The sequence below is a fragment of the Thalassophryne amazonica genome, chromosome 20, assembly GCF_902500255.1.
Source record: "Thalassophryne amazonica chromosome 20, fThaAma1.1, whole genome shotgun sequence".
NCBI lineage: Eukaryota > Metazoa > Chordata > Actinopteri > Batrachoidiformes > Batrachoididae > Thalassophryne > Thalassophryne amazonica.
Window position 1 is genome coordinate 27,257,672 of NC_047122.1, and position 24,686 is coordinate 27,282,357.

At 41.5% G+C, this 24,686-nt stretch overlaps 1 protein-coding gene across 1 annotated transcript; it reads left to right on the top strand.

The window, feature by feature from the left end:
* Positions 1-16,365: 16,365 nt before the first annotated feature.
* On the top strand, positions 16,366-21,777 carry cart4 (cocaine- and amphetamine-regulated transcript 4). Its single transcript, XM_034161466.1, is given in 6 exon segments — positions 16,366-17,301; positions 17,379-17,518; positions 20,360-20,443; positions 21,289-21,351; positions 21,353-21,376; positions 21,378-21,777. Coding segments are annotated over 6 exon segments (426 nt in total). The 5' UTR covers positions 16,366-17,207; the 3' UTR covers positions 21,399-21,777.
* The last annotated feature ends 2,909 nt before the right edge of the window (positions 21,778-24,686 follow it).

The following is a 24,686-nucleotide window of genomic DNA, read 5'->3' on the forward strand; positions in this document are numbered from 1 at the left end:
AGGAATTAACATATCAGAGGGACAACTCAGGTGGGACAGTTTGGCGACAAAGTCAGAGAGGCGAGATTGAGATGGTTTGGTCATGTGCAGAGGAGGGACCCAGGGTATATAGGGAGAAGGATGCTGAGGATGGAGCTCCCAGGCAGGAGGAGAAGAAGGAGGCCAAAGAGGAGGTTTATGGATGTGCTGAGGGAGGACATGCAGGTGGTTGGTGTAACAGAGGAAGATGGAAAGGACAGGGTGAGTTGTAGATGGATGATCTGCTGTGGTGACTCCTAAGGCCTGGTTCACACATCAGGATAATTAGGCCGATATCGGACCCGATCTTCCCCTTCGGACAATCTTAAGGACGCCCCAACAATTGTGATGACGCTAAAGATAATCTCATCAGATATTCCTCCCGTGTGTGGTGTGTTAAGAGCGCTCTGATCTGCTCAGAAGGACGTCAGGGGTGCTCAGATCGCAAATTGGGGATATTCAACATGTTGGATTATTTTTGCCCAATATCGCAGCATGTGTTGTGTCCTCCGACCACAAACGAGCACACAGCCTACTGAATGTGACATGCAGCCAATCAAAAAGTGAGGTGACGGAAGCACGGAGCAGAAAATAAAATCAAAACAGCTGAAAGTCCAGTGGTCGCGCTGTCTCCACTCCTTTAAAGAACGCCTTTTCTTTTTTTTGTATTGTTTTTTCCCTCTGTTTTAAATAGTCCACAAAGTATCTCCATTTGTTTACTCTGAAGTCATGTTTAATCTCAAGAGATTTTGCGAGATTTCCTGTCTGAGCTGGGAATGTTCGTGTGTGAAATCTGTTCATGTGTGGTGTTGTTGTCCTTACCGTGTGGCTGAACACCACACACTGTACCACCAAACCTGTTAGATCTATGATTTTTTTTATCTTCACATGTGTGGTCTCTCAGGTTTTGGAAACCTAAAGATAATTTTAAAATCCTGTCATGTGAACCAGGCTTAACGGGAGCAGCTGGTAGAAGAAGACAATGAAGAAGTACTGGATCTTGCACAAGAGCAAGGAAGAAGAACCAAAGTGGTGGCACCACTAGCAACGTGGTAAAGTCAGGGGAGTCAAAATAGTGGCTAAGTGTTAGACATGCTATGTAGGCCCCAACAATGAATGAAACGTTCCAAGTTTAGATGTGGGTTAGCACGAAGGGAGAGAAAGATAGTGACTGTTTCAGGACCAGCACGGTTGCAACGCTGGCTTTAATATGGCAATAGAAGTCTGCCATAGCTTTTTACTATTTTACTATTAGCAATGATAGCTGTTAGGGACTGCAGAAAGGTCAAGGACATTTCACCTGGTAGATAGTTGCTTTGGACAGGTGGGGATGGACCAGTTGTTTGCCATCCAGGGCTCAGGGTGGTCCCATAGTGTGGTGTATGTGGCAAGGTGCAGAACCAACACCCAGACCTGACCTGATCTGACCTGAAACTGGTCTGGTTCCTTTGTTAGACTTCTGGTGCTGCTCAGATCTCTGGATCAGACCCACTAATACTCAGAGACATAAATTGTTCTACTTTAAAATGTGTGCAGGTGTTAAACATGACTCTGAGTCTTTGCTGGAAACCAGACCACTCTGTGCTTTTTGAACTGTGGCACTAAAAACACAAGGATGGAAAAAAAAGGGACAAGGACAGTTTCAGCTCTGTTGAAGCTTTGTCTGTGTTGACACGTGCTTTGTCACTTGTAACTGACTTCATATTTCTGAGCAAATCTGGTCCCTCGGGGCTCAGGTGGACTTGGCAGGAGATGATTTATTTCTGGTGCTGGTGACAGCACTGGACGTTTGATTGTGATCAGAAGTGTCTGCTGACGAGGACGATACCATCACTGTCACAAACCAAAGACGAGTGATGATGGAATCCCAGCAGGCAGAGCGTTTATTTCAGTTCCACGGGAACTTCCAGCTTCCAGCCGCCTGCTGCTCGTCTTCATGTCCACCATCTCTGCTTTATCGCCAGTGTGGAAGGACGGAGACAGTAATTAGTCCTTACAACATATGTCTGAGAAGTCAGTGTTTATGCATTTATCTTCAATGAGGTCATTTTCCAAAGGTGGACCGACAGAAGAACCAATAGATGGAAACAAATTGTCCCACTACTTTTGACTCCATTTACACCTGGAATTAAAAAGCGTTTTTCCACACACACTCGCACACACAGGCTCTCTCTAAACGCACACTCGCACACACAGGCTCTCTCTCTCTCTCTCTCTCTCTCTCTCTCTCTCTCTCTCTCTCTCTCTCTCTCTCTGTCTGAGGATGAAAGCAGTGTTTGATGTATTCTGACCTTCAGTGAATCTTTCTGCTGTTCACAGATAAAGAAACAACAAAGCAGCTCATTACACCGTCACACATCACAGCATTCAAACAACATCATTCAAACAACATTTGTGATTGTTGTCATGGTGAAGACACCAAACACATCTGTCTATTCATTTAAGCTGACTACAAGCTAATGTTAAAGCTAAAACTGTCATTGACCCGCTGACAACTAATTAACTGGCGAGCTGATCCTCTGATTGCTGAATAACTGTCTAACTGCTAAATAACTGGCCAACTGACATTCTAACTGCTGAATATTCAGCCAGCTGATCTTTAAACTGTTAATTAACTGGCCAATTGTCCTTCTAACTGCTAAATAACCTGCAAAGGGGCAGATCATTATTCCAAAGGTCCATTGGTCAGAAGGCCCATTGGTCAGCTAGTTGCTAGTAGGCTAGCAGCATGCAATGGTAACTATACAGTATTCCGACGGCCCAAAAGAACTGTCCAAGGCAGCAGCGACACCTTTCCGTTCTCTAATATTCCTCTGGATTTGAAAGTTTCTCTGTGGCATGTCCTCAGTTTGCTTCTGGCCTGGCAGTGGGGAAGTCCAAAAGCTGCATACCTCTGCCTGCACGCTCCTCCAGCACTCAGAGGCTTCTCCGTTAGGCATTACACCATGTCCACATCCTGATGGACTGCTGGACCAATGGGCCTTCGGAATATTGAATACTCACCCCTGCCAACGGCTAAATAACTGCCCAACTGACCTTTTAACAGTTAATTAACTGGCTATCTGATCTGCTGACTGCCAAGTAACCAAAAGGGTATTGGACGTAGTACTGTAGATCAAGGATTGGCTTTGAGCTGTTCTTGTTTCTTGAGGCAGTTTTGCCTTTTCATCTTTGCAGCACCTCTCAAGCTCCATCAGGTTGCATGGGGAGCATCAGTGCACAGCCATTTTCAGATCTCTCCAGAGATGTTCTATTAGGTCTGGACTCTGATTGGGCCACTCAAAGACATTCACAGAGTTGTCCTGAAGCCATTCCTTTGATATCTTGGCTGTGTGCTTAGGGTCATTGTCCTGCTGAAAGATGAACCGTCGCCCCAGTCTGAGGTCAAGAGTGCTCTGGAGCAGTTTTTCATCCAGGATGACTCTGTACATTGCTGCATTCGTCTTTCCCACAATCATGACGAGTCTCCCAGGTCCTGTTACTGAAAAACATCGCCAGAGCATGATGCTGCCACCACCATGCTTCACTGTAGGGATGGTGCCTTGTTTCCTCAAAACACGAGGCCTGGCATTCATGCCAGAGTGTTCAATCCTTGTCTCAGCAGAACAGAGAATTTTGTTTCTAATGATCTGATAGTGCTTCAGGTGCCTTTTGGCAAAGTCTAGGTGAGCTGTCATGTGCCTTTTACTAAGGAGTGGCTTACTTCTGGCCACTCTATCATACAGGCCTGATTGGTGGATTGCTGCAGAGATGGTCTAGTGGTTAAAGCGTTGAGCTTGAGACCAGAGGATCCTCGGTTCAAATCCCAGGAAGGTTCTCCTCTCTCCACAGAGGAATGCTGGAGCTCTGAGTGACCGTCAGGTTCTTGGTCACCACCCTGACTAAGGCCCCCGATCGCTCAGTTTAGACGGGGGCCAGCTCTAAGAAGTGTCCTGGTGGATCTGAACTTACTTATCTGAACTTATCACCCATTTACGGATGATAGAGGCCACTGTGCTCATTAGGACCTTCAAAGCAGTAGAAATGTTTCTGTACCCTTCCCCAGATTTGTGCCTTGAGACAACCCTGTCTCTCAGGTCTACAGACAATTCCTTTACTTCATGCTTGGTTTGTACTCTGACATGCACTGTCAACTGTGGGACCTTATATGTAGACAGGTGTGTGTCTTTCCAAATCATCTCCAATCAACTGAATTTACCCCAGGTGGACTCCAATTAAGCTGTAGAAACATCTCAAGGATGATCAGTGGAAACAGGATGCACCTGAGCTCAGTTTTGAGCTTCATGGCAAAGGCTGTGAATCCTTATGTACATGTGATTTCTTAGTTGTTTTTATGTCTGCCAAGGAAGTAATAAAATCATTTGTGTTTATTTATCTGTCTGTCTGTTTGTCTGTTCGTAGAATTATGTCAAAACTACTGCATGGATTTTGACGAAATTTTCATCACAGATAGATATCAGGGCATGGAAGAACGCATTTAATTTTGGAGATGATATGGATCCGGATTCTGGATCAAGATTCACTTTATATACGCTTTGAAGGATTACGTCAAAACTACTTCACGGATTTTGACAAAATTTTCAACACAGATACATATTAGCCCATGGAAGACTCCATTAAGTTTTGGAGGTAATCTGGATCCGGATTCTGGATCGAGTATCACTTTATATAGTCTTTGAAGGATTACGTCAAAACTGCTTTCATGGATTCTCACCAAATTTGCACCACAGATAGATTTTTTTTTTTTTTACAATTTTATTCATCATTTTCAACAGAATATGATTCACAAAACATTCCAGCAGTATACTGTTCTGTGGTGTTCATTTTTTTTATACACCAAACCCCAACAAATGATAGCGATTTGGTTTCAAGTCATTTTAAGGTGATCATTCAAAGCACAGATAGATATTAGGGCATGTAAGACTCCAGATCCGGATTCTGAATCAAGATTTCCCTTTATACAGGCTTTGAAGGATTACTTCAAAACTCCTTCATGGATTTGCACCCTAACCTTAACCATAACCTAATCCTACTCCTTCCCCCCACCCTAACCAAAACCACCCTGACTCCCCGCTTCACTTTTAATTTTGTGCAGTCATCACAGAATGAATTAGAATGAATTTGTGCTGTTGTTATGAAAATGAGGCACTTTTCGTCACAATATCACAAACCAATAGATTAATGTATATTTTGTGCTGCTGAATCACGACTTGCGGTGAGACTGGGTTGATTATTCATACCATTTGCCATTGTGTTTCATTGACCGTGCAATAGTCCTTTTTTAGCGTGCAATTTTGGTGCAATATGAAATGTGCTATTGCACACTCCGACCGCCACGCATGCTCACACTAACGGGGGCACATTTAGCTAAATATAGCGGAGTTTATTTTGCTGACAGATGCCGATTTGAAGGAGCTAATTGACACTGCTAATTCTTCTAACACACAAAAAAAAAAACAAATCCACGACACTGTAATCCGTCTGGAGGCATGAAGAGCTTTTGGGATGAAAAGTGATTTTTTTGATGGACTGAGGAACTACACAAAGTCTTTTTTTTTTTCTTTTTTTTTTTTGAAGTACACAGAGTCAGCGCACGGCATCACAAACTACATCGTCACAATTTTGGACTCCAATATAAAGTTCGTGTTGGACTGTTAAGCACCAGTGGACACCAAAATGGAAGTCCCTTTTCTGTTGTTTATAAATTAATAAAATATCAAATAACAAAGATCTATTTTAGCTGTTATACAAAACAAATAATGAATGTTTTTTTCATTCTTTCAATAGAACAAATATTTAATTCAGTGAAAGCTGGAATGTACTCGGCTTTGCCTCATTGAATGGAACATTCCATCTTTCACCTCATGAAATATTCGTACCATTGAACTCATAAACATTCATTATTTGTATAATGTATTATCTAGCCAATTACTCACCACATGGTGGATTTAATTCAACATCACCAACAATACTATCACCTCCTACCTATCCTGGATTCCAGAGAACTGTTAGGGCGTGACTAAAGTTGCCTCAAGAAGAGATAGCTGCTATTACTAGTACTACTACTATTACTACTACTATGCGACTGCTATTGCTACTTGCAAAATTGAAGAGGTAAAAAGCTCAATGGAAAAAGAAGAGAATAGAAAGCATGACACCAACCTTTTAGGACACTTGCTGATTATGATGCAGCTCCCCTGAACTATTTGTACTAGTGATACTATACTACTAAAGTGTTCAATAGCCTTTGTCACTCCCCGTATGTCAAAGTGTATGTGTGCTGCATGTGGCTCGATTCTGCAGCACAAAGTCTCTTCACTTAACTACTACTACGACTACAACTACTACTAAAGTGCTCAACAGCCTATTGTCACTCCTCATATGTCATAGTATAATGTGTGCCAAGTTTGGCTCAGTTCTGAGGTGCCGTTTGGACAAAATACACACACACACACACACACATATATTCAGTTATCTCTTATCGATAATTATCATCATCCATTTACTTAAGTACCATTTTAAATGCAGAATTTTTGCTTGAAATCGAGTATTGTAATAGTGTGGTACAACTAGTTTTAATACTAGTTTTAATTTGGCTGCTTTCAGTGATGCCGGTATTTGGTTAGACTCTTTCTCTCCGATTGTTCTATCTGAGTTATTTTCATTAGTTACTTCATCCAAACCATCAACATGCTTATTAGACCCCATTCCTGCCAGGCTGCTCAAGGAAGTCCTACCATTATTTAATGCTTCAATCTTAAATATGATCAGTCTATCTTTGTTAGTTGGCTATGTACCACAGGCCTTTAAGGTGGCAGTAATTAAACCATTACTTAAAAAGCCATCACTTGACCCAGCTATCTTAGCTAATTATAGGCCAATCTCCAACCTTCCTTTTCTCTCAAAGATTCTTGAGAGGGTAGTTGTAAAACAGCTAACTGATCACCTGCAGAGGAATGGTCTATTTGAAGAGTTTCAGTCAGGTTTTAGAATTCATCATAGTACAGAAACAGCATTAGTGAAGGTTACAAATGATCTTCTTATGGCTTCGGACAGTGGACTTATCTCTGTGCTTGTTCTGTTGGACCTCAGTGCTGCTTTTGATACTGTTGACCATAAAATTTTATTACAGAGATTAGAGCATGTCATAGGTATTAAAGGCATTGCGCTGCGGTGGTTTGAATCATATTTGTCTAATAGATTACAGTTTGTTCATGTAAATGGGGAATCTTCTTCACAGACTAAAGTTAATTATGGAGTTCCACAAGGTTCTGTGCTAGGACCAATTTTATTCACTTTATACATGCTTCCCTTGGGCAGTATTATTAGACGGTATTGCTTAAATTTTCATTGTTACGCAGATGATACCCAGCTTTATCTATCCATGAAGCCAGAGGATACGCACCAATTAGCTAAACTGCAGGATTGTCTTACAGACATAAAGACATGGATGACCTCTAATTTCCTGCTTTTAAACTCAGATAAAACTGAAGTTATTGTACTTGGCCCCACAAATCTTAGAAGCATGGTGTCTAACCAGATCGTTACTCTGGATGGCATTTCCCTGATCTCTAGTAATACTGTGAGAAATCTTGGAGTTATTTTTGATCAGGATATGTCATTCAAAGCGCATATTAAACAAATATGTAGGACTGCCTTTTTGCATTTACGCAATATCTCTAAAATCAGAAAGGTCTTGTCTCAGAGTGATGCTGAAAAACTAATTCATGCATTTATTTCCTCTAGGCTGGACTATTGTAATTCATTATTATCAGGTTGTCCTAAAAGTTCCCTAAAAAGCCTTCAGTTGGTTCAGAATGCTGCAGCTAGAGTACTGACGGGGACTAGCAGGAGAGAGCATATCTCACCCGTGTTGGCCTCCCTTCATTGGCTTCCTGTTAATGCTAGAATAGAATTTAAAATTCTTCTTCTTACTTATAAGGTTTTGAATAATCAGGTCCCATCTTATCTTAGGGACCTCGTAGTACCATATTACCCCATTAGAGCGCTTCGCTCTCAGACTGCGGGCTTACTTGTAGTTCCTAGGGTTTGTAAGAGTAGAATGGGAGGCAGAGCCTTCAGCTTTCAGGCTCCTCTCCTGTGGAACCAGCTCCCAATTCAGATCAGGGAGACAGATACCCTCTCTACTTTTAAGATTAGGCTTAAAACTTTCCTTTTCGCTAAGGCTTATAGTTAGGGCTGGATCGGGTGACCCTGGACCATCCCTTGGTTATGTTGCTTTAGACGTAGACTGTGTTTCATAATTATTGTATGGCCTTGCCTTGCAATGTGGAGCGCCTTGGGGCAACTGTTTGTTGTGATTTGGCGCTATACAAGAAAAAAGTTGATTGATTGATTGATTGAATACAGTAAAAAAATCTCAGTACTTATTCCTACACAGGATGCCAGTAGTTTATTGCAGTTAAAACTACGAATTCTCCTTAACTCATCAAATTATCATAAAAACACAGCAACACATACATTTTAAATGTAACCTAAAAATGTTGAAACTTTTCATTTAAAGCCACACAGATTTTAGTCAAAGCTTTAGCTGCTGTTGCACTAAACCTCAGCAGCTCCTGATGGAGGACGAGAAGCGGAGCTGATTTATTCTGTTCGTTTTTTTCACTGCACGGCTGTGACGTCGGCTGCAACCTCGCCTGCCAAATCATCTGCCGTGAATTTATCTCCACCGTCAGTTTGTCTGAGAGACGAAGAAAAACTGAAGGTCATGATGAGGCGTCAAAATTAAAAGGCCTACAAACCAAACCAGCTTCAAATGTCACACTTCATCTTCAGTCATTTACAGTCCAGCCATTCATTTCAGTGTAAAGAAATCATTAGTTTGAGAGTAAACAATTGTTCCCTCACGTTAAACACTTTCTGGTTCAACGTTAAAATGCATTCAGGTCTGAACCTTAAGGTAAACTTTTTGTGGGCAGTTGGTTGAGGGTTGTCTGTAAAACACTTCACATAGCTCTGCACCAGAAACAAAGATCTTTGGTCTTCCCACTCTGGGAGTAACACTGCTGCTGTATTATAAAGTGGATGGCTAAAATATTTTCTGTCCGAGATGCAGCTGGATCCACGTGCTGGATTGGATGATTTCTATGGTGGACGTGGGATCGACTCTGCTGTAGGAACAGATCCAATGAGTGGCTCGATGACCCACCCCCACCCCAGACAGTGGACTGGACGCCTACATGGACTCTTGTTAATTGCTGTTGTGTTATCTTCTGTATTGTAAACCTTTATGGTAGAATGGTCTAAGCAGTGGGTCACCCCTTTGAGTCTGATCTACTTGAGGGTTCTTCCTCAATATCATCAGAGGGAGTTTTTCCTCACTTGTCACCTGTGTGCTTGCTCTAGGGGTTGGTACGGTTGGACTTTACTTGTTTAAAGTGTCTTGAGGCAGCTTTGCTGTGATTTGGTGCTATATAAACTAAATAAATTGAATAGGATTTTGGAGGAGAAGAAGCCACCAGATAGCACCAAGGGTCTCTGGCAGCTGGTGTATTGCTGAGCCATTGTCCACTGCACTGCAGCATACAAGCTTAAACTTCAGGCTGCACAAGGCACAGAAAACATATTTTCTCTTACCAAAGCTGACCATCAACTACTGCTGTTGAGGGAACTTGTAAAGCTCCACAATGCTGTGGCAGCTCCATGTGAGTTACACAGACCAGGTAGAATTTCTGGATGTATTTGGAGCTGACAAAGTGGACTATATGTCATAGAGTAGATAAGGAGGTGTTTATTGGAGGAATCTGTGAGAAGACCCAAAGCTCTATGTTTCTCAACCCACACCTCTTCCCATCAGTCATGGTGGGCAATAGTTTGGTCCTGATTGGTGCCTATGCTACTGTCACACTGGACCACCTACATTGAGCAGTTGTACAAGAATGAGCCTCCTGCAAGGATGTTAGACATCTGTATTACCAAGGTCCTGCTGGATGATCCCGCGGTTAGTTGTAAAACACCAAATTTTATGACAATTCCAAAGGTGGTGAAACACCTGAGGACAGGGAAAGCTCCAGGGATCTGTGGGATTGGAGCTGAACTCCTCCAGGCAAATGGAGATGTTGTTTTTCCTGGTGTTGCAAACAGTTTTTGCTTTCATGTAGGACATGGTTACCATCCCTATGGACTGGAAGAAAGGAGTTATTGTCCCAAGAATACCCAAATGAGCTTGTTGTGGCAGAGCAGAAAGAGAGAAATACACTCAACAAAAGTATAAACGCAACACTTTTGGTTTTGCTCCCATTTTGTATGAGATGAACTCAAAGATCTAAAACTTTTCCACATACACAATATCACCATTTCTCTCAAATATTGTTCACAAACCAGTCTAAATCTGTGATAGTGAGCACTTCTCCTTTGCTGAGATAATCCATCCCACCTCACAGGTGTGCCATACCAAGATGCTGATTAGACACCATGATTAGTGCACAGGTGTGCCTTAGACTGCCCACAATAAAAGGCCACTCTGAAAGGTGCAGTTTTATCACACAGCACAATGCCACAGATGTCGCAAGATTTGAAGGAGCGTGCAATTGGCATGCTGACAGCAGGAATCTCAACCAGAGCTGTTGCTCGTGTATTGAATGTTCATTTCTCTACCATAAGCCGTCTCCAAAGGCGTTTCAGAGAATTTGGCAGTACATCCAACCAGCCTCACAACCGCAGACCATGTGTAACCACACCAGCCCAGGACCTCCACATCCAGCATGTTCACCTCCAAGATCGTCTGAGACCAGCCACTCGGACAGCTGCTGAAACAATCGGTTTGCATAACCAAAGAATTTCTGCACAAACTGTCAGAAACTGTCTCAGGGAAGCTCATCTGCATGCTCGACGTCCTCATCGGGGTCTCGACCTGACTCCAGTTCGTCGTCGTAACCAATTTGAGTGGGCAAATGCTCACATTCGCTGGCGTTTGACACGTTGGAGAGGTGTTCTCTTCACGGATGATGCGAAGGAGATGTGTTGCACTGCATGAGGCAAATGGTGGTCACACCAGATACTGACTGGTATCCCCCCCCAATAAAACAAAACTGCACCTTCCAGAGTGGCCTTTTATTGTGGGCAGTCTAAGGCACACCTGTGCACTAATCATGGTGTCTAATCAGCATCTTGATATGGCACACCTGTGAGGTGGGATGGTTTATCTCAGCAAAGGAGTAGTGCTCACTATCACAGATTTAGACTGGTTTGTGAACAATATTTGAGGGAAATGGTGATATTGTGTATGTGGAAAAAGTTTTAGATCTTTGAGTTCATCTCATACAAAATGGGAGCAAAACCAAAAGTGTTGCATTTATATTTTTGTTGAGTATATGTGCAAGTTAGGGCACCAGGGTTAGGAACCACTGTTCTAGACCTTACCAGCCCATGAACAAACACAGGGACAAAGGAAAACTCCCTCAAGCAGACCAGACTCGGTGAGGGCGACCATCTGCCATGATAATATGGTCAGCTAAGCAGGCACATATATGTCTGAGTGTTCACTGCTTTCATGTACTGTGCAGGGGTGCTCAAGTTCGGTCCTCAAGAGCTGCCTTCCTGATACTCTTAGTTGTCTCCCTGCTCCAACACACCTGAATCCAATGAAAGACTCGTTAGCAGGCTTTTAATGAACCTTTCATTGGATTCAGGTGTGTTGGAGCAGGGAGACAACTAAGAGTATCAGGAAGGCAGCTCTCGAGGACCCCTGATGTCCTGGGTTGTGGTGGTGAGGGAAGGTTTGCTGAGTTTAACTTTACAGAGGGAGATTGAACCCAGATGCAGAGAATCAAACAAATAAAAAAATATATATACGGGGGAGGGGGTTAAAAATAATTTTTTAGTAGACTTACAAACAGAACAAATGAAGCAGCAAATAGACTTTAAAGCAGCAAATAGACTTTCAAATAAACTGGGACCAGGAGAAGCAGCGAGACAACAGGAGCAGTAAAAAAAGACACCAGCAACAACAAGGAGCTGAAACAGCCGGACACGGCCACAAACAGAGAAACTAAACATGCACAATTACAGAAAGGAGGAGAAACTAAAGCGGCTAACTGATGCCCAGAACACTTCAGCCATTCACATTCACTCATGTGAACCACCGATCACTTGGAGCAGGTTGGGTGCCCTTGACTAAGGTGCCCTTGCTCAAGGGCACCTTTGTGCCCTAACCTGCAGGCTGCCACCTCCCTGTGTGTGTACAGGCCTACAGGCCTATTTGAGTTATATTTGATTTTTGGAGGAGAAATTGTTCAAATGGGTTTCAGGTCGGTAGTTTTGTGGCCCCCAACAGGATGCATGGAGCTTCTCTTTTCTCCAGTGTGCACTCTCATTTCCAGGGGGCGCTATTTATTCTGTGCAGACAAATTGTGTTGTGCTTGTGGTGTTTTTAAAGAGTGAGATGGACCCAGATCCGTGATCACCTAAAGTACCAAAAAAAAAAAAAAAAAAAAACTCAAAGTGGCCACCAGAACTATTTTTCTTTCTTTCTTTCTTTCTTTCTTTCTTTCTTTCTTTCTCCTCTGAAGCTGTTTGTGTGAAGAGACGCCGCCAGGCGTCCTGATGATGGCGTGCCGCTGACGATGCTGTGACGCTGCTGTGTGGCATTTCATGGTGAAGTCTGTGGTGTCACATGTTGTGTTTTTCTCTCAGCAACCTTGGTTCCATGAATGTGGCGGTTTGGACTTCATGCAAATCAGACACAGACAGAACGAGTCAAATCACGAGCGCCTTCTCTGTGCGTCATAGCTGCTCATGGCAACGCCCAGAGAGATGAATGATGGGAGAATTATAGGCACATTTAACAAATAATCAGCAAATAGTGCATTCTCCCAGGTCATGACCTCTGACCTTTGGACTAGGGTTTCCCAATCCTGATCCTTGGGACTCAAATTACTGCAATTTTTCCATTTGTCCCTGAACTAATCAAAGTGGATCAGCTAATCAACAACTGACTGGGCTGATATAAAAAAAACATAGCATGGTACCTTAGTCATATTAGCATCATTTTATACCAGTAAAGACACTGACTTTCAAACTGCTGTAATAACACAGAGATGATTTCAGTCTAATGCTAAAGCTGTAGCTAATATGGTGGTCATTCAGGGTTGAGCACTTTGGGGGTTTTGAGGGGTTGTGAAATGAACTTGTGATGGTGTGTGCAGGATTTGGTTGAAAACATCCATCGCTGTGTGTGGTCTGTATTGGAACTTATGAACTCAGGAAGTGGCTCTCCTGGACCATGTGAAACTTTGGCTAGATGTTGGCATTCCATCTGTTTCTGTTTTCTATTTCTACTGTTAAGAAATTCTTGTACAATCTGTAAAAACCTTGTAAGGGTTAGAATGGAGTAAGCAGTGGGTCACCCCTCTAGGTCTGGTCTGCTTAAGGTTTCTTCCTCATTATCACCAGAGAGTTTTTTTCTTACTACTATCACCTGTGTATTTGCTCAGGGGGAGTTGGTTAGGTTAGGCCTTACTCATGTGAAGCGCCTTGAGGCAGAATTGTTGTGAACTGGTGCTATACAAATAAAATATATTGAATTGAATCTGGGTTCAGATCAGCTGTAGAGCTGTGCTTCCTCTGACTGATCTGACATCGGTACAATCACTGGCTCACTAATTACAGGCAGTTTTTAGTTTTCAGTGACTACACTTCCTGAGGCTCCTGAGGAAGAGCAGACTGGAGCAGAAGCTGTTGGTGGGACTTGTGACCTAGACTGCTCTCTGGAGTGCTGTGGAACAGAATTTCCCCTCAGAGACAACTTAACTAATGAACTAACTAACTGCCTAACTGAGTGTATGTGGTTGTTTAACTGCAGCATTTCTGTCTCTGTTTGTTCTGTTGCTTTATTTGTTAGTTTGGTCAAAACTGATAGTCACTCAGTCTGGTCAGCGTCAGGTTTCTTTCTACAAGGAGATTTTCCTGAACACTATGCTTGCTCATTGGCTAGCTGGGTCAGGGTTAAACTTCATTCATGGGCCAGTGTTCCGTCAATGGGGCTGGGCGATATGACCTAAAATTCATATCACAGTATAAATTGAATCCCTTCACTGTAACGGTATATATTGCGATATAAACTGAAGTGTAAAAATTATAATGGAAGTGATACTGAATGGGTTATACGTATATTCCCTTAGCAAAGCAAAATTGATTAAAAAATGCAATTTTGAGAATTTATTGTGCAGTTCTCAAAACTCAAAATTAAAACCCAGCAGTCTATTGTGCAAAATAGTGCAAACGAACACAAATATAATTTTTTCATAACTTAGAATGTAAATTTCAAAAACATGAACAAATGTATTTAAAAAAACAAAGTTATATACAACTATTTACATTAAAATGCAGGAAGTGCTTCAGGCATTTTTTTGTACAACTGCAATAAGATGCCACACAAAGTATATTTGTGTCACTCAGAAAAAACAATTCCTGTCCGAAACAAGACCTCTCTCACTTGTGTTGCACATGTAATGTTGGACATTGGAATGACCTCAAACTTTGTCACTCCTGCTTCTGTCCAACTGGAGGCATGGAGAGACAGTGTTAGTACAGTTGTCTGCCTTTGGTGGCGTTTTGTCCAGAAAGTCCTTAGAGACCACCCCACATGGGTTGTTGATCCTGACTGGGTCGTGCGTTTCCACCAGTGATAAACGGGAAAGCCTGTTTTTTCTTCTTCTCTGCTTCTCCTCCCCCAAGACTGAACTGAATGAGGAAATTAGACATTTTGCTGCGGCTCCCTGCAAAAGCGCGCACCAAATATGACTATAAAATTCACAAAAAATTGCAGAAATGATTCATGATAATTCACGTTATAGTAGGCCTGTTAACAGAATTTAAAAACTGGTATAGAGCTTGAAGGGCGCACTGTTTCTTAACCAGCTACTCCTGCTTTGTGGTCTCTGTGCTTGCAGCAACAAGTGTTATCGCGATTTGTTGGTGGAGTCCAAATCTCCACCATAGAACAAATTAATATCATTTATACCGTCTACCGCATATGCCATGCACCCCTACCCACTGAGATGAACTAACAGTCGAAATGAGCTCCACTGTGCGCAACTGTGCATGCACATCTCTCTCTACTCCAGACTTTAATGCCTCACCCTTTGAGTTGGACTACCCCTCTTTACTGCGCAAGTGCGCATGTGCATCTCCCCATCAAGATGAACTCCTCGTCATCTAATAACAATGTTCTGCTTTAAAGACAGTGTGTACATGTAAATCGTTACTTTCTTAAATTGAAAAAATTGGGTTTTCTTCTGTGGGGGAACTCAACGTGACGGGGGAGTTCATCTCGGCAGAACACCGGGTCAGAGTTACATTTCACTTGTGGTCCGGTCTCTCCGAATGAACAGTCCTCCCTAAAAATCGGTCCGTCCTGCCTTCACTGCATAGCCGTCATTTCAAAGCTCAGCAGCATATTTTCTGAGCATCACCAGCAAGTCACTCGTTTTCTGCTTCAAACTGCACTCCAGTCATCATCTATCTCAGCGACAAATATCTGAAGCTTTTGTACAACATTCATTTCCACATAAATTCAGCATTATTTCATAATAAAAGATGGCGGACCAATCAGACAGCACAGTAGCAGCTGCGGCGCCTGCGTCATTTCAGAGCGTCTGTAACGACTCGCCATTTATCGCCTTGTTTCTGCTTAAAACTGACTTTAGAATGATTTAATAGGCCCCCCTGACACTTGCATGAGTTTGATCCATGCACTTGCACACGCTGCCGTGCACGATAGTAAACTCATCTCAAACACATTGTAAACTGGGTACAGCTTCGTGCAAGTGCGCAAAGAAAATTTTGAAATGTTCAAAATCTCCATGACACATTAATTACGTGAACTTCACGTGAACATTACGCAAGCAAGTCAAAAACACTTCGTGTGAGTGCGAGTGATTGAGTCAACGCACCGCATCAGAGCACAGCTCGTCTGAACGATTATAACGAGATGTTAAATCTATCATAAACATACTTTTACAGCTGCACACAAGAAGGGATGAACATGCAACTGTTTTACCAAGCCATTACAATATAAACATGACAATAATTACCTTTTAGATGGTTCCAAATACATTCTCCTCATTAAGCGCGTGCGTGATAAAAAACAGCAGCTGGAGCGCTCCTCTGGGATTCCGGAAGCGATGATGAGCCATTTTCAACAGCCAACTTGGACAGAAAATTATTAATCCACTACAAAATAATTTATTTTATATACACAGCGTCCAACGCACAGGGTGTGGCAGCCAGTGGAATAAAGCACAGCGTCCAGCTGGGAACACAGCGGGTGGGATTGTCACAACAATGTGCATGCAAGTGCGCGGATCAAAGTCGTGCAAGTGTCAGGGCACCTTTTGTCATCTGATGCTTAATAATCACATAAATTCATTTGATCGCTTTGGGTGTAGAGAGTCTGTCTCAGATGTGCTGCTGTGGTCCCAAATGCATGCATGCACAGTGAAGGCAGGGCGGACCAGTTTTTAGGGGGGACCGTTCGGTCTGTGATACAAGATCAGGGTTAAATTTACCTCATTTGTGGGCTGGGCCAGGATTAACACTTGCTCATTGGCTGGGTCAGGGTTAAACCTTGCTCGTAGGTTATACCTAACTTCAGCGGAGGTTGATGTTACGTTGTCATTCTGTTTGTTTTGCTTCAAAATATCCTAACAACTGGCAGATGGATTAAAGGATGTGAAGTTTCTGAAGGGGCAGAGGTCAGAGTTTGTATTTTTTTTTAAAGCTAACATTTACTGATACCATCATAACGAATATGTCCTTTGTGTCTTTCTTTTAGTTTCTCACGTTATGACATCACAATGACCTGATGATAATGAGAATGTTTTTGCTGACTCTTACTCCGGTGGAGGGATTTGCTCTCTGAGTGCTCTTCTATTTTCCATTCAATTTTTTGTTTGTTTATTGAGAAATGTTTTTTGTGTTTGGCCCCTGGAAGCTGCTATACATTTTAAACTCATCAGACATACTAAATTATTCTGTAAAAACAAACATTAACATCTGACAAACACACATTGTGACCTCCAGCTGTCACTGTGCGACCTTTGACTGATGCAGGCTAAATATTGTGATCCTGATGAATATTAATGAGTGGCAATTATCATCCATCAGCGCTGAATGCATGAATAATGTTTGATTGACAGTAGGAGGCGGACTCTCTGAGCATATAAATGCAGGTGGAGTCAGTGAGGAAGAAGAAGCTGCAGCTGAAGTTCCAGAAAGAAGAAGGAAGCGTAACGTGGCGTCATCAGCACACTTTGGAATGTGAGTCTTTATTTTCATTTTTAAAAATAATCCACACTTTCAAATTTGAATTTGATGATTCTGATTTCTGTGGGCAGACACGATGGACAGCGTCCGTACGGTGGTCTACTTGTCTTTCTGTCTGTCTGTGCTGACATCATTCTGCCAGGGTCAAAGGCCAGAGGACAACCAGCTGCCCTCGCTGCTGGATGAGTCCATCCTGGGATTCAGGGAACTGGTCAGTGTGGACTTTATAGTTTTCATAAAATTTGCATGTTAATCAAAATTAATATAATGATACAGAAGATTAATGACAAATTATCAGGAAATAAACTGCGACATTTATACATAAATCATCACAACAACTCAATTCAAATGTAAAATTAAATTTAGATCTGTTTAAATTGTAAATATGTAATAAAGATATTAAAATATAAATTCAAGTGGAGATGTTGCCATATTACATCCATCCATCCATCTTCTACCGCTTAGTCCAATTAAGGGTCGCGGGGGGCTGGAGCCTATCCCAGCAGTCATAGAGTGCGAGGCGGGGACACCCAGGACAGGATTCCAGTCTGTCGCAGGGCCATATTACATAGAATCAAAATTGCAATTTATTTAAATTGAAAAATTTAATGAAGCTGAATTTAATTAATAAATTCAAGGTATTATTATAGTATTATGCAATTGCTCAGTGAATCAGTGAGACCTCTCATCAAATTCAGGGACTTTTAGTTTATTAATTGAAGCTTAATTTTGGAAGATCAAGTTAAAATATTTGTTTATAAATCATTTATGTTGAAAAAGTTACAAATAAGCTGTAAATGTTGTTTACTAATGATGCTTGTTTAAAAAGAATGTCATATTGAAAAGCATCAAGAAGCATTTCAGCTCATTAATGCTATTAAATATTTTTGGTCACTCCAAATTCTGGGTTAGCAGATGGACAAAGATTAATTACCAAAGGAAAATTATTAAACATATTATTAATAGTAAAATATTATAAATTAAAAAACATTTTAATGAGGGTGTTAAAATTTGAATTACTGGCAACAAAGGCATCTAATGATGACTGCTTCAGTCTAACAAGCTAAATGAAGATGATGGAATTTAATTAATTTTATTTCTGATTTACAGTGGTGATATTTAATTCTTACTTTCATTATAAATGTTGTATTTATATTTAAAAAAACATTTAATTTTTTTTGCTCCTTTTTGTTCTTTTAGCATTTTAAATTTAAAAAATTGTTTAAATTTGAAAATCACATTTGTGTTTGGTTTCAGTTTATGAACAGACTAAACAACAAATATTAATTGTTTAATCCTACAGGTTTATAAAATGATCCGGAGTTACAGAAATAAAAATCAGGTTTTGTTCTCAATCAATCAGTCTGTCTGTCTGTGCATGCCAACACACACACGTGTGTGTGTGTGTGTGTGTGTGTGGTGTGTGTGTGTGTGTTGTGTGGTGTGTGTGTGTGTGTGTGTGTGTGTGTGTGTGTGTGTGTGTGCATGCATGTGTTTTATTGGCATGGCCAAGCTTTACCTTAGGTTTAGGTTGAGGCTGAGACAGTTTATTTTAAGTTTAGTTTGAGGGTGAGCCAATTTACTTTAGGTTTAAATTGAGGCCGAGCTAGTTTATTTTAAGTTTATTTTAGGTTTGGGTTGAGGGCAAGCCAGTTTATTTTATTTTAGGTTGAGGGCGAGCCAGCTTACATTAGGCTTAGGTTGAAGGCAAGCCAGTTTACTTTAAGTTTAGGTTTGGGGACGAGCCACTTTACTTTAGTTTTAGGTTGAGGGCGGGCCAGTTTACTTTAGTTGACGTAGAGGGGTGAGCCAGTTTACTTTAGGTTGAAGGTGAGGGTGAGCCAGTTTACTTTAGTTTTAGGTTGAGGGTGAGCCAGTTTACTTTAGGTTGAGGATGAGGGTGAGTCAGTTTACTTTAGTTTTAGGTTAGGGTGAGCAGTTTACTTTAGGTTGAAGGTGAGGGTGAGCCAGTTTACTTAGTTTTAGGTTGAGGGTGAGCCAGTTTACTTTAGGTTGAGGATGAGGGTGAGTCAGTTTACTTTAGTTTTAGGTGAGGGTGAGCCAGTTTACTTTAAGTTGAGGGTGAGCCAGTTTATGTTAGGTTTAGGTTGAGGATTAGCCAGTTACTTATGTTTAAATTGAGGGCGCACTAGTTTATTTTAAGTTTCTTTAGGTTGGGTTGACAGCAAGCCAGTTTTATTTTAAGTTTAGGTTGAGGGCGAGCCAGTTTACTTTAGATTTAAATTGAGGCACAAGATAGTTTATTTTAAGTTTACTTTAGGTTTAGGCTGAGGTAAGCCAGTTTATTTTAAGTTTAGGTTGAGCGTGAGCCAGTTTACTTTAGGTTTAGGTCGAGCCAGTTTATTTTAAGTTTAGGTTGAGGGCAAGCCAGCTTACTTTAGAGTTTAAATTGAGGGCAAGCTAGTTTATTTTAAGTTTACTTTAGGTTTAGGCTGAGGACAAGCCAGTTTATTTGCCAGTTTACCTTTGGGTTAGGTAAGGGTAAGGGTGCCCGTTTACTTTAGGCTTAAGTTGAATGCGAACCAGTTCAGTTTCGGTTTAGGTTGAGGGCGAGTCAGCTTACTTTAGGTTTAAAATTGAGGCACAAAGATGTTTATTTTAAGTTTACTTTAGGTTTAGGCTGAGGGTACGCCAGTTTATTTTAAGTTTAGGTTGAGCGTGAGCCAGTTTACTTTAGGTTTAGGTCGAGCCAGTTTATTTTAAGTTAGGTTGAGGGCACAGCCAGCTACTTTAGATTTAAATTGAGGGCAAGCTAGTTTATTTTAAGTTTACTTTAGGTTTAGGCTGAGGACAAGCCAGTTTATTTGCCAGTTTACCTTTGGTTTAGGTTAAGGGTAAGGGTGAGCCCGTTTACTTTAGGCTTAAGTTGAATGCGAACCAGTTCAGTTTCGGTTTAGGTTGAGGGCGAGTCAGCTTACTTTAGGTTTAAATTGAGGCTGGGCCAGATTGCTTTCAGTTGAAGTTTTAGTGCAGTTGAACAAAGGTTGCTGTGATGTCCCCTGAAGAATTTAAAACACTAACTGTGTTTCAGGCTGAAACTCTGCAGGGTGTCCTGCATGAAGCTGACAGCAGGGCGGCGCTCTCTGTGGAGAAGAAGGCCAGCGTCATCCCTCGGGTGAGAAAGTGATTGACAGCTGACAGTCATACAGCTTCTAGTGTGTGATGATTCTCTTCCACAGTGATTCTTTCATGAATTCCTCTTCCACATCAAACTGAAGGTTTTCATGGAGTTTAATCCAAAACTGTTCATCTATTTGTTTGTTTTTTCTCCCAATAATTATCATTATGATTATTATCATCTTTATTGTGATTATTATTATTAGTCAGTTTTTGAGGTTTGGCTGAGTATGTTTCTGTGCAAATAATTACTTTTTGTTTGTTTGTTTCAGGTTTGCTGACAAAAAAAAAAAAAAACAAAAGAAAAATGAATGAATTCATTTTCATGAAACTTTAGAAAAATGTTCATTTTTATTGGATTTAAACATTCTGAGCTAAATCTGTTAAATTGGGTGGAGCCAAGACAAACTTGTTTAATGATCAAATTTTTTTATATTTTGGCTGAGGTGCAGAATGTCATGAATAAGATAAGACAAGAAAGAAATTGTGCAACATTACGGCAAAGTAAAATTTGTAGAAATAGAAAGTAAACACGAATACTTAGGCATGACAAATCAAGAGAATGAAAAATAGAGAAACTCTATTTACATTGTAAGAAGGATATAAATATAATACATGCAGTGTGTACAATAAGCCCAGTGAGTGTATAGTTAAGTATATTTGTCAAAAGTATTGCACAGTTTGTTGGCCTGCAGTATACATAAATGAATATATACTTACTGGCAGATTGTACGCTGATAGTTATTGTTTCTATCAGATATTTCAGCTCCTGATGAAAAAATTAAAAACAGAATATCATAACAGCTCTGTCTGTCTCTCTCTCTCTCTCTATCTCTCTCTCAGTGTGATGTGGGCGAGCGATGTGCGATGAAACACGGCCCTCGGATCGGCCGATTGTGTGACTGCCCTGAGAGGAACTGCCTGCAACACCTTTTTTCCTGCGCTGCTACTGAACTCCCTCATCTGTCCTTCTGTACTCGTGAGATGCTCACTGACTCACACACCCATTACTTCCCAACACCGGGGTCATGACCTCAAGTTGGAGGTCATCTGATATATCAATGACATCATGAGCAAATGAATTTGTTCTTGTGTTTTTGTCTCATGTGAATGTGTATCTGATGTGTATCTGAAGTTAAATCAACAACAACACTGAATGAGCTTCATTTTTACTTTTTCTAAACATGATGCACCAACATGTGATTGGGCACAGTGAGGTCACATGATCATGTTATCCTTTGTCATAATGTTTACTGAATCTGTCATCTAAAATGTTATCAGACCTCATAATTTTAAAAATATGTATTAAAGGGAAATAAATGTCATTATTTCAGCTGAAGTCTCTCTCACACACACACACACACACACACACACACACACACACACACACACACACACACACACACACACACACACACACACACACACACACACACAGATACAAGGTTTGGGGGCTTTCACACTGACAGGAACTTACCCTAAACCCACATTTGAACCATTAGATCTGAAAAGGTGTTAGTTTAGAAATGACACTATCCTCACAGAGAGAGAAACAAACACACACACTTGTCTGCATGCTCTTCTTGTCTTTCTGTCTTCAGGTCTCAGATTTGTTTGTTTTTGTTAAATAAAGAGTCTTCATATAGCTGCATGCCTCCAGTGACTTCCTCTTTCCTCCCAATAAAAAACAACTCTGAGTCCTTCCTGTTGTGTTGAATTTAACTCTCCAAAGGTATAATTTTAACATCTTCCAAGAGTAGAATGAGAGATGACAAAAAAAAAAAAAAACACTTCTTGTGGCACATGGTGTGAGGTTTCCACTGTGATGCTCCGACAGTGTCGCTCCCTCATAATGAGAACAATGCAAGCTTAATCCCAGCCCAATTCCAGTTTGTGGTTTTTCTAGAGTCGATGCTCAAACATCCAGCAGATGGCAGCATCTCACTGCCACCAGATAGTTTTTGCCTTTACTTGACATCAGAGGTCTGATACATTTGTTTGCTCCAAGACAACAGAAAGTCACGTTTCACTATCTCATCTACTTCCTGGTAATTAATATAATTTAGGCAACGACCTTTGATTTGACCTTCACCTTGGACCTATGACCCTGACATAAACTATTGCAAAATGATAGTCCGCTGAGCTTGTCCATAAGAAATCTCTGGAGACGCAACCGTAGCCTTTACACTCGCCTCTTTGCGTGTTGTTCTGATGCTGACTCCACTCTTAGCAGTGGTTCCCAACCCTGGTCCTCAGAACCTGGAGTACTGCACATTTTCCATTTGTTACTCATCTACAGTTCAGGCAGGTGTGAGCAGTCAATCAACAGCTGCCCATTTTCCAGAGGTGGGATGAAGTCACGGTCAAATCATTCTCAAGTCATCAATCTGCAAGTCCCAAGTCAAGTCTCAAGTCAGCTTGCAAACAATTGGTGGTCATTATGACTTAGACTTGACTTGAGACTTGCTGATTCATGACTTGAGAGTGACTTGATGGTGACTTTGTCGCACCTCTGCCATTTTCCCACCAAAACAGCCCGACCCATGGAGGCATCGACTCTACTGGACCTCTGAAGGTGTGCTGTGGTTTCTGGCACCAAGATGTTAGCAGCCCATCCTTTTGTTGGACTGGACCACATAGTCCAACAAACATCAGTGAGCTTCCTGCAACCCTCTCACCCTTTCACTGGTTATCCTTCCTTGGAACACTTTTTGTAGGTACTGACCACTACAGACTGGGATCTTCCCACAAAAGCTGCAGTTTTGGAGATGCTCTGACTCAGTTGTCAAAGTCACTCAAATCATTATGCATCCCCTTTGTTCTTGCTTCCAATACGTCACCTAGGAGGGCAAAATGTTAACTTGCTGCCTAATGTATCCAATATATCTGCATAATAATCTTATGCCTGATCATGTACATGGTTGGGAGTTAAAAACACCTCAACTTTGGGAGAATGTTGAATGTTTAACTTTTTGAATATTGTGAATTTAAACACTGTGACAGAGTGGATTTCACGCCAGGCTTCTGCATTAAGATTCTGTTAGGCTGCTTAGTCCAGATTACAAATCATCCACTAAATTAGAGTTTTGTGGTTGGACTGAGACATTTCAGCTGGTTCAAAGCCGCCTGAGGGTGGAGCCTAAAGAGGTGATTGCCTGCATAGAAATATACAGATGATGAGCAGAACAGGGCAATGTCACCGACTAGTCGGTCATGTGACGTCTAAAGCAGATTAAGAGGCTTAATGTGGTTTAGTCACTCTGTGTTTGTTTAGTTTTTTGCTGATTGACAGGCGATGCAGAATGCAGCTGCAATTTTTGCTGCTGCTGTTGATGCTTCTCTGCTCCGTCAGCTGCAGCCTACCTGACATCACACCAACATCCACACTGCACCAGGTAAGCACAGGGTGGAGCCATGCTTTTTTTTTTTGCTACTGCTGGTAGCAGGTCCTGTCAGATCTCAGAAGTGACCGAGAGTCAGCCCTGACTGGCTGATCATCATTGCTGTTCGAGTCTCTTAGTGATAAATAGAAGTTTGTTCTTCTGCACAGAAAAACTGATTAGTTTGCTTCCTGTTTCTGACCTGACAAGTTTGATATATGACCTGCAGACAATCTGGACTTCTGATTTTCATAATATATGTATATATTTTACTCTTTTGCAATGTTGCAAGTATTTGAAAGGATCACAGTTGTAATTATGACAAAGACCTTGGCTTCTGGTAAAATCAGACTTTTGTGGTCAACATAAAATTTGGTCTAGTACACAGTAAATTCTGCAGAGTAAAATTTACTCTGCTGGGATAACATTTGGTCCCAGTCCAAATTCAGTTAAGTCTGGGTCAATCTTCTTTCCTACTCTCACCTATGGTCATGAGGGTTGGGTCATAACTGAAAGAACTAGATTGTGCATACAAGCGGCCGAAATAGGTTTCTTCAGGAGGGTGGCTGGTGTCTCCCTTAGAGATAAGGTAAGAAGCTCGGCCATTCGTGAGGATCTCAGAGTAGAGCCACTGCTCTTTCGCGTTGAAAGGAGCCAGCTGAGGTGGCTCTGGCATCTGGTAAGAATGCCCCATGGGCACCTCCCTAGGGAGGTGTTCTAGACACATCCAGGTGGGAGGAGACCCTGGGGAAGACCCAGGACTAGGTGGAGAGATTATATCTTCACACTGGCCTGGGAACGCCTCGATACTCACCAGTCAGAGGTGGTTAATGTGGCCTGGCAAAAGGAAGTTTGGGGTCC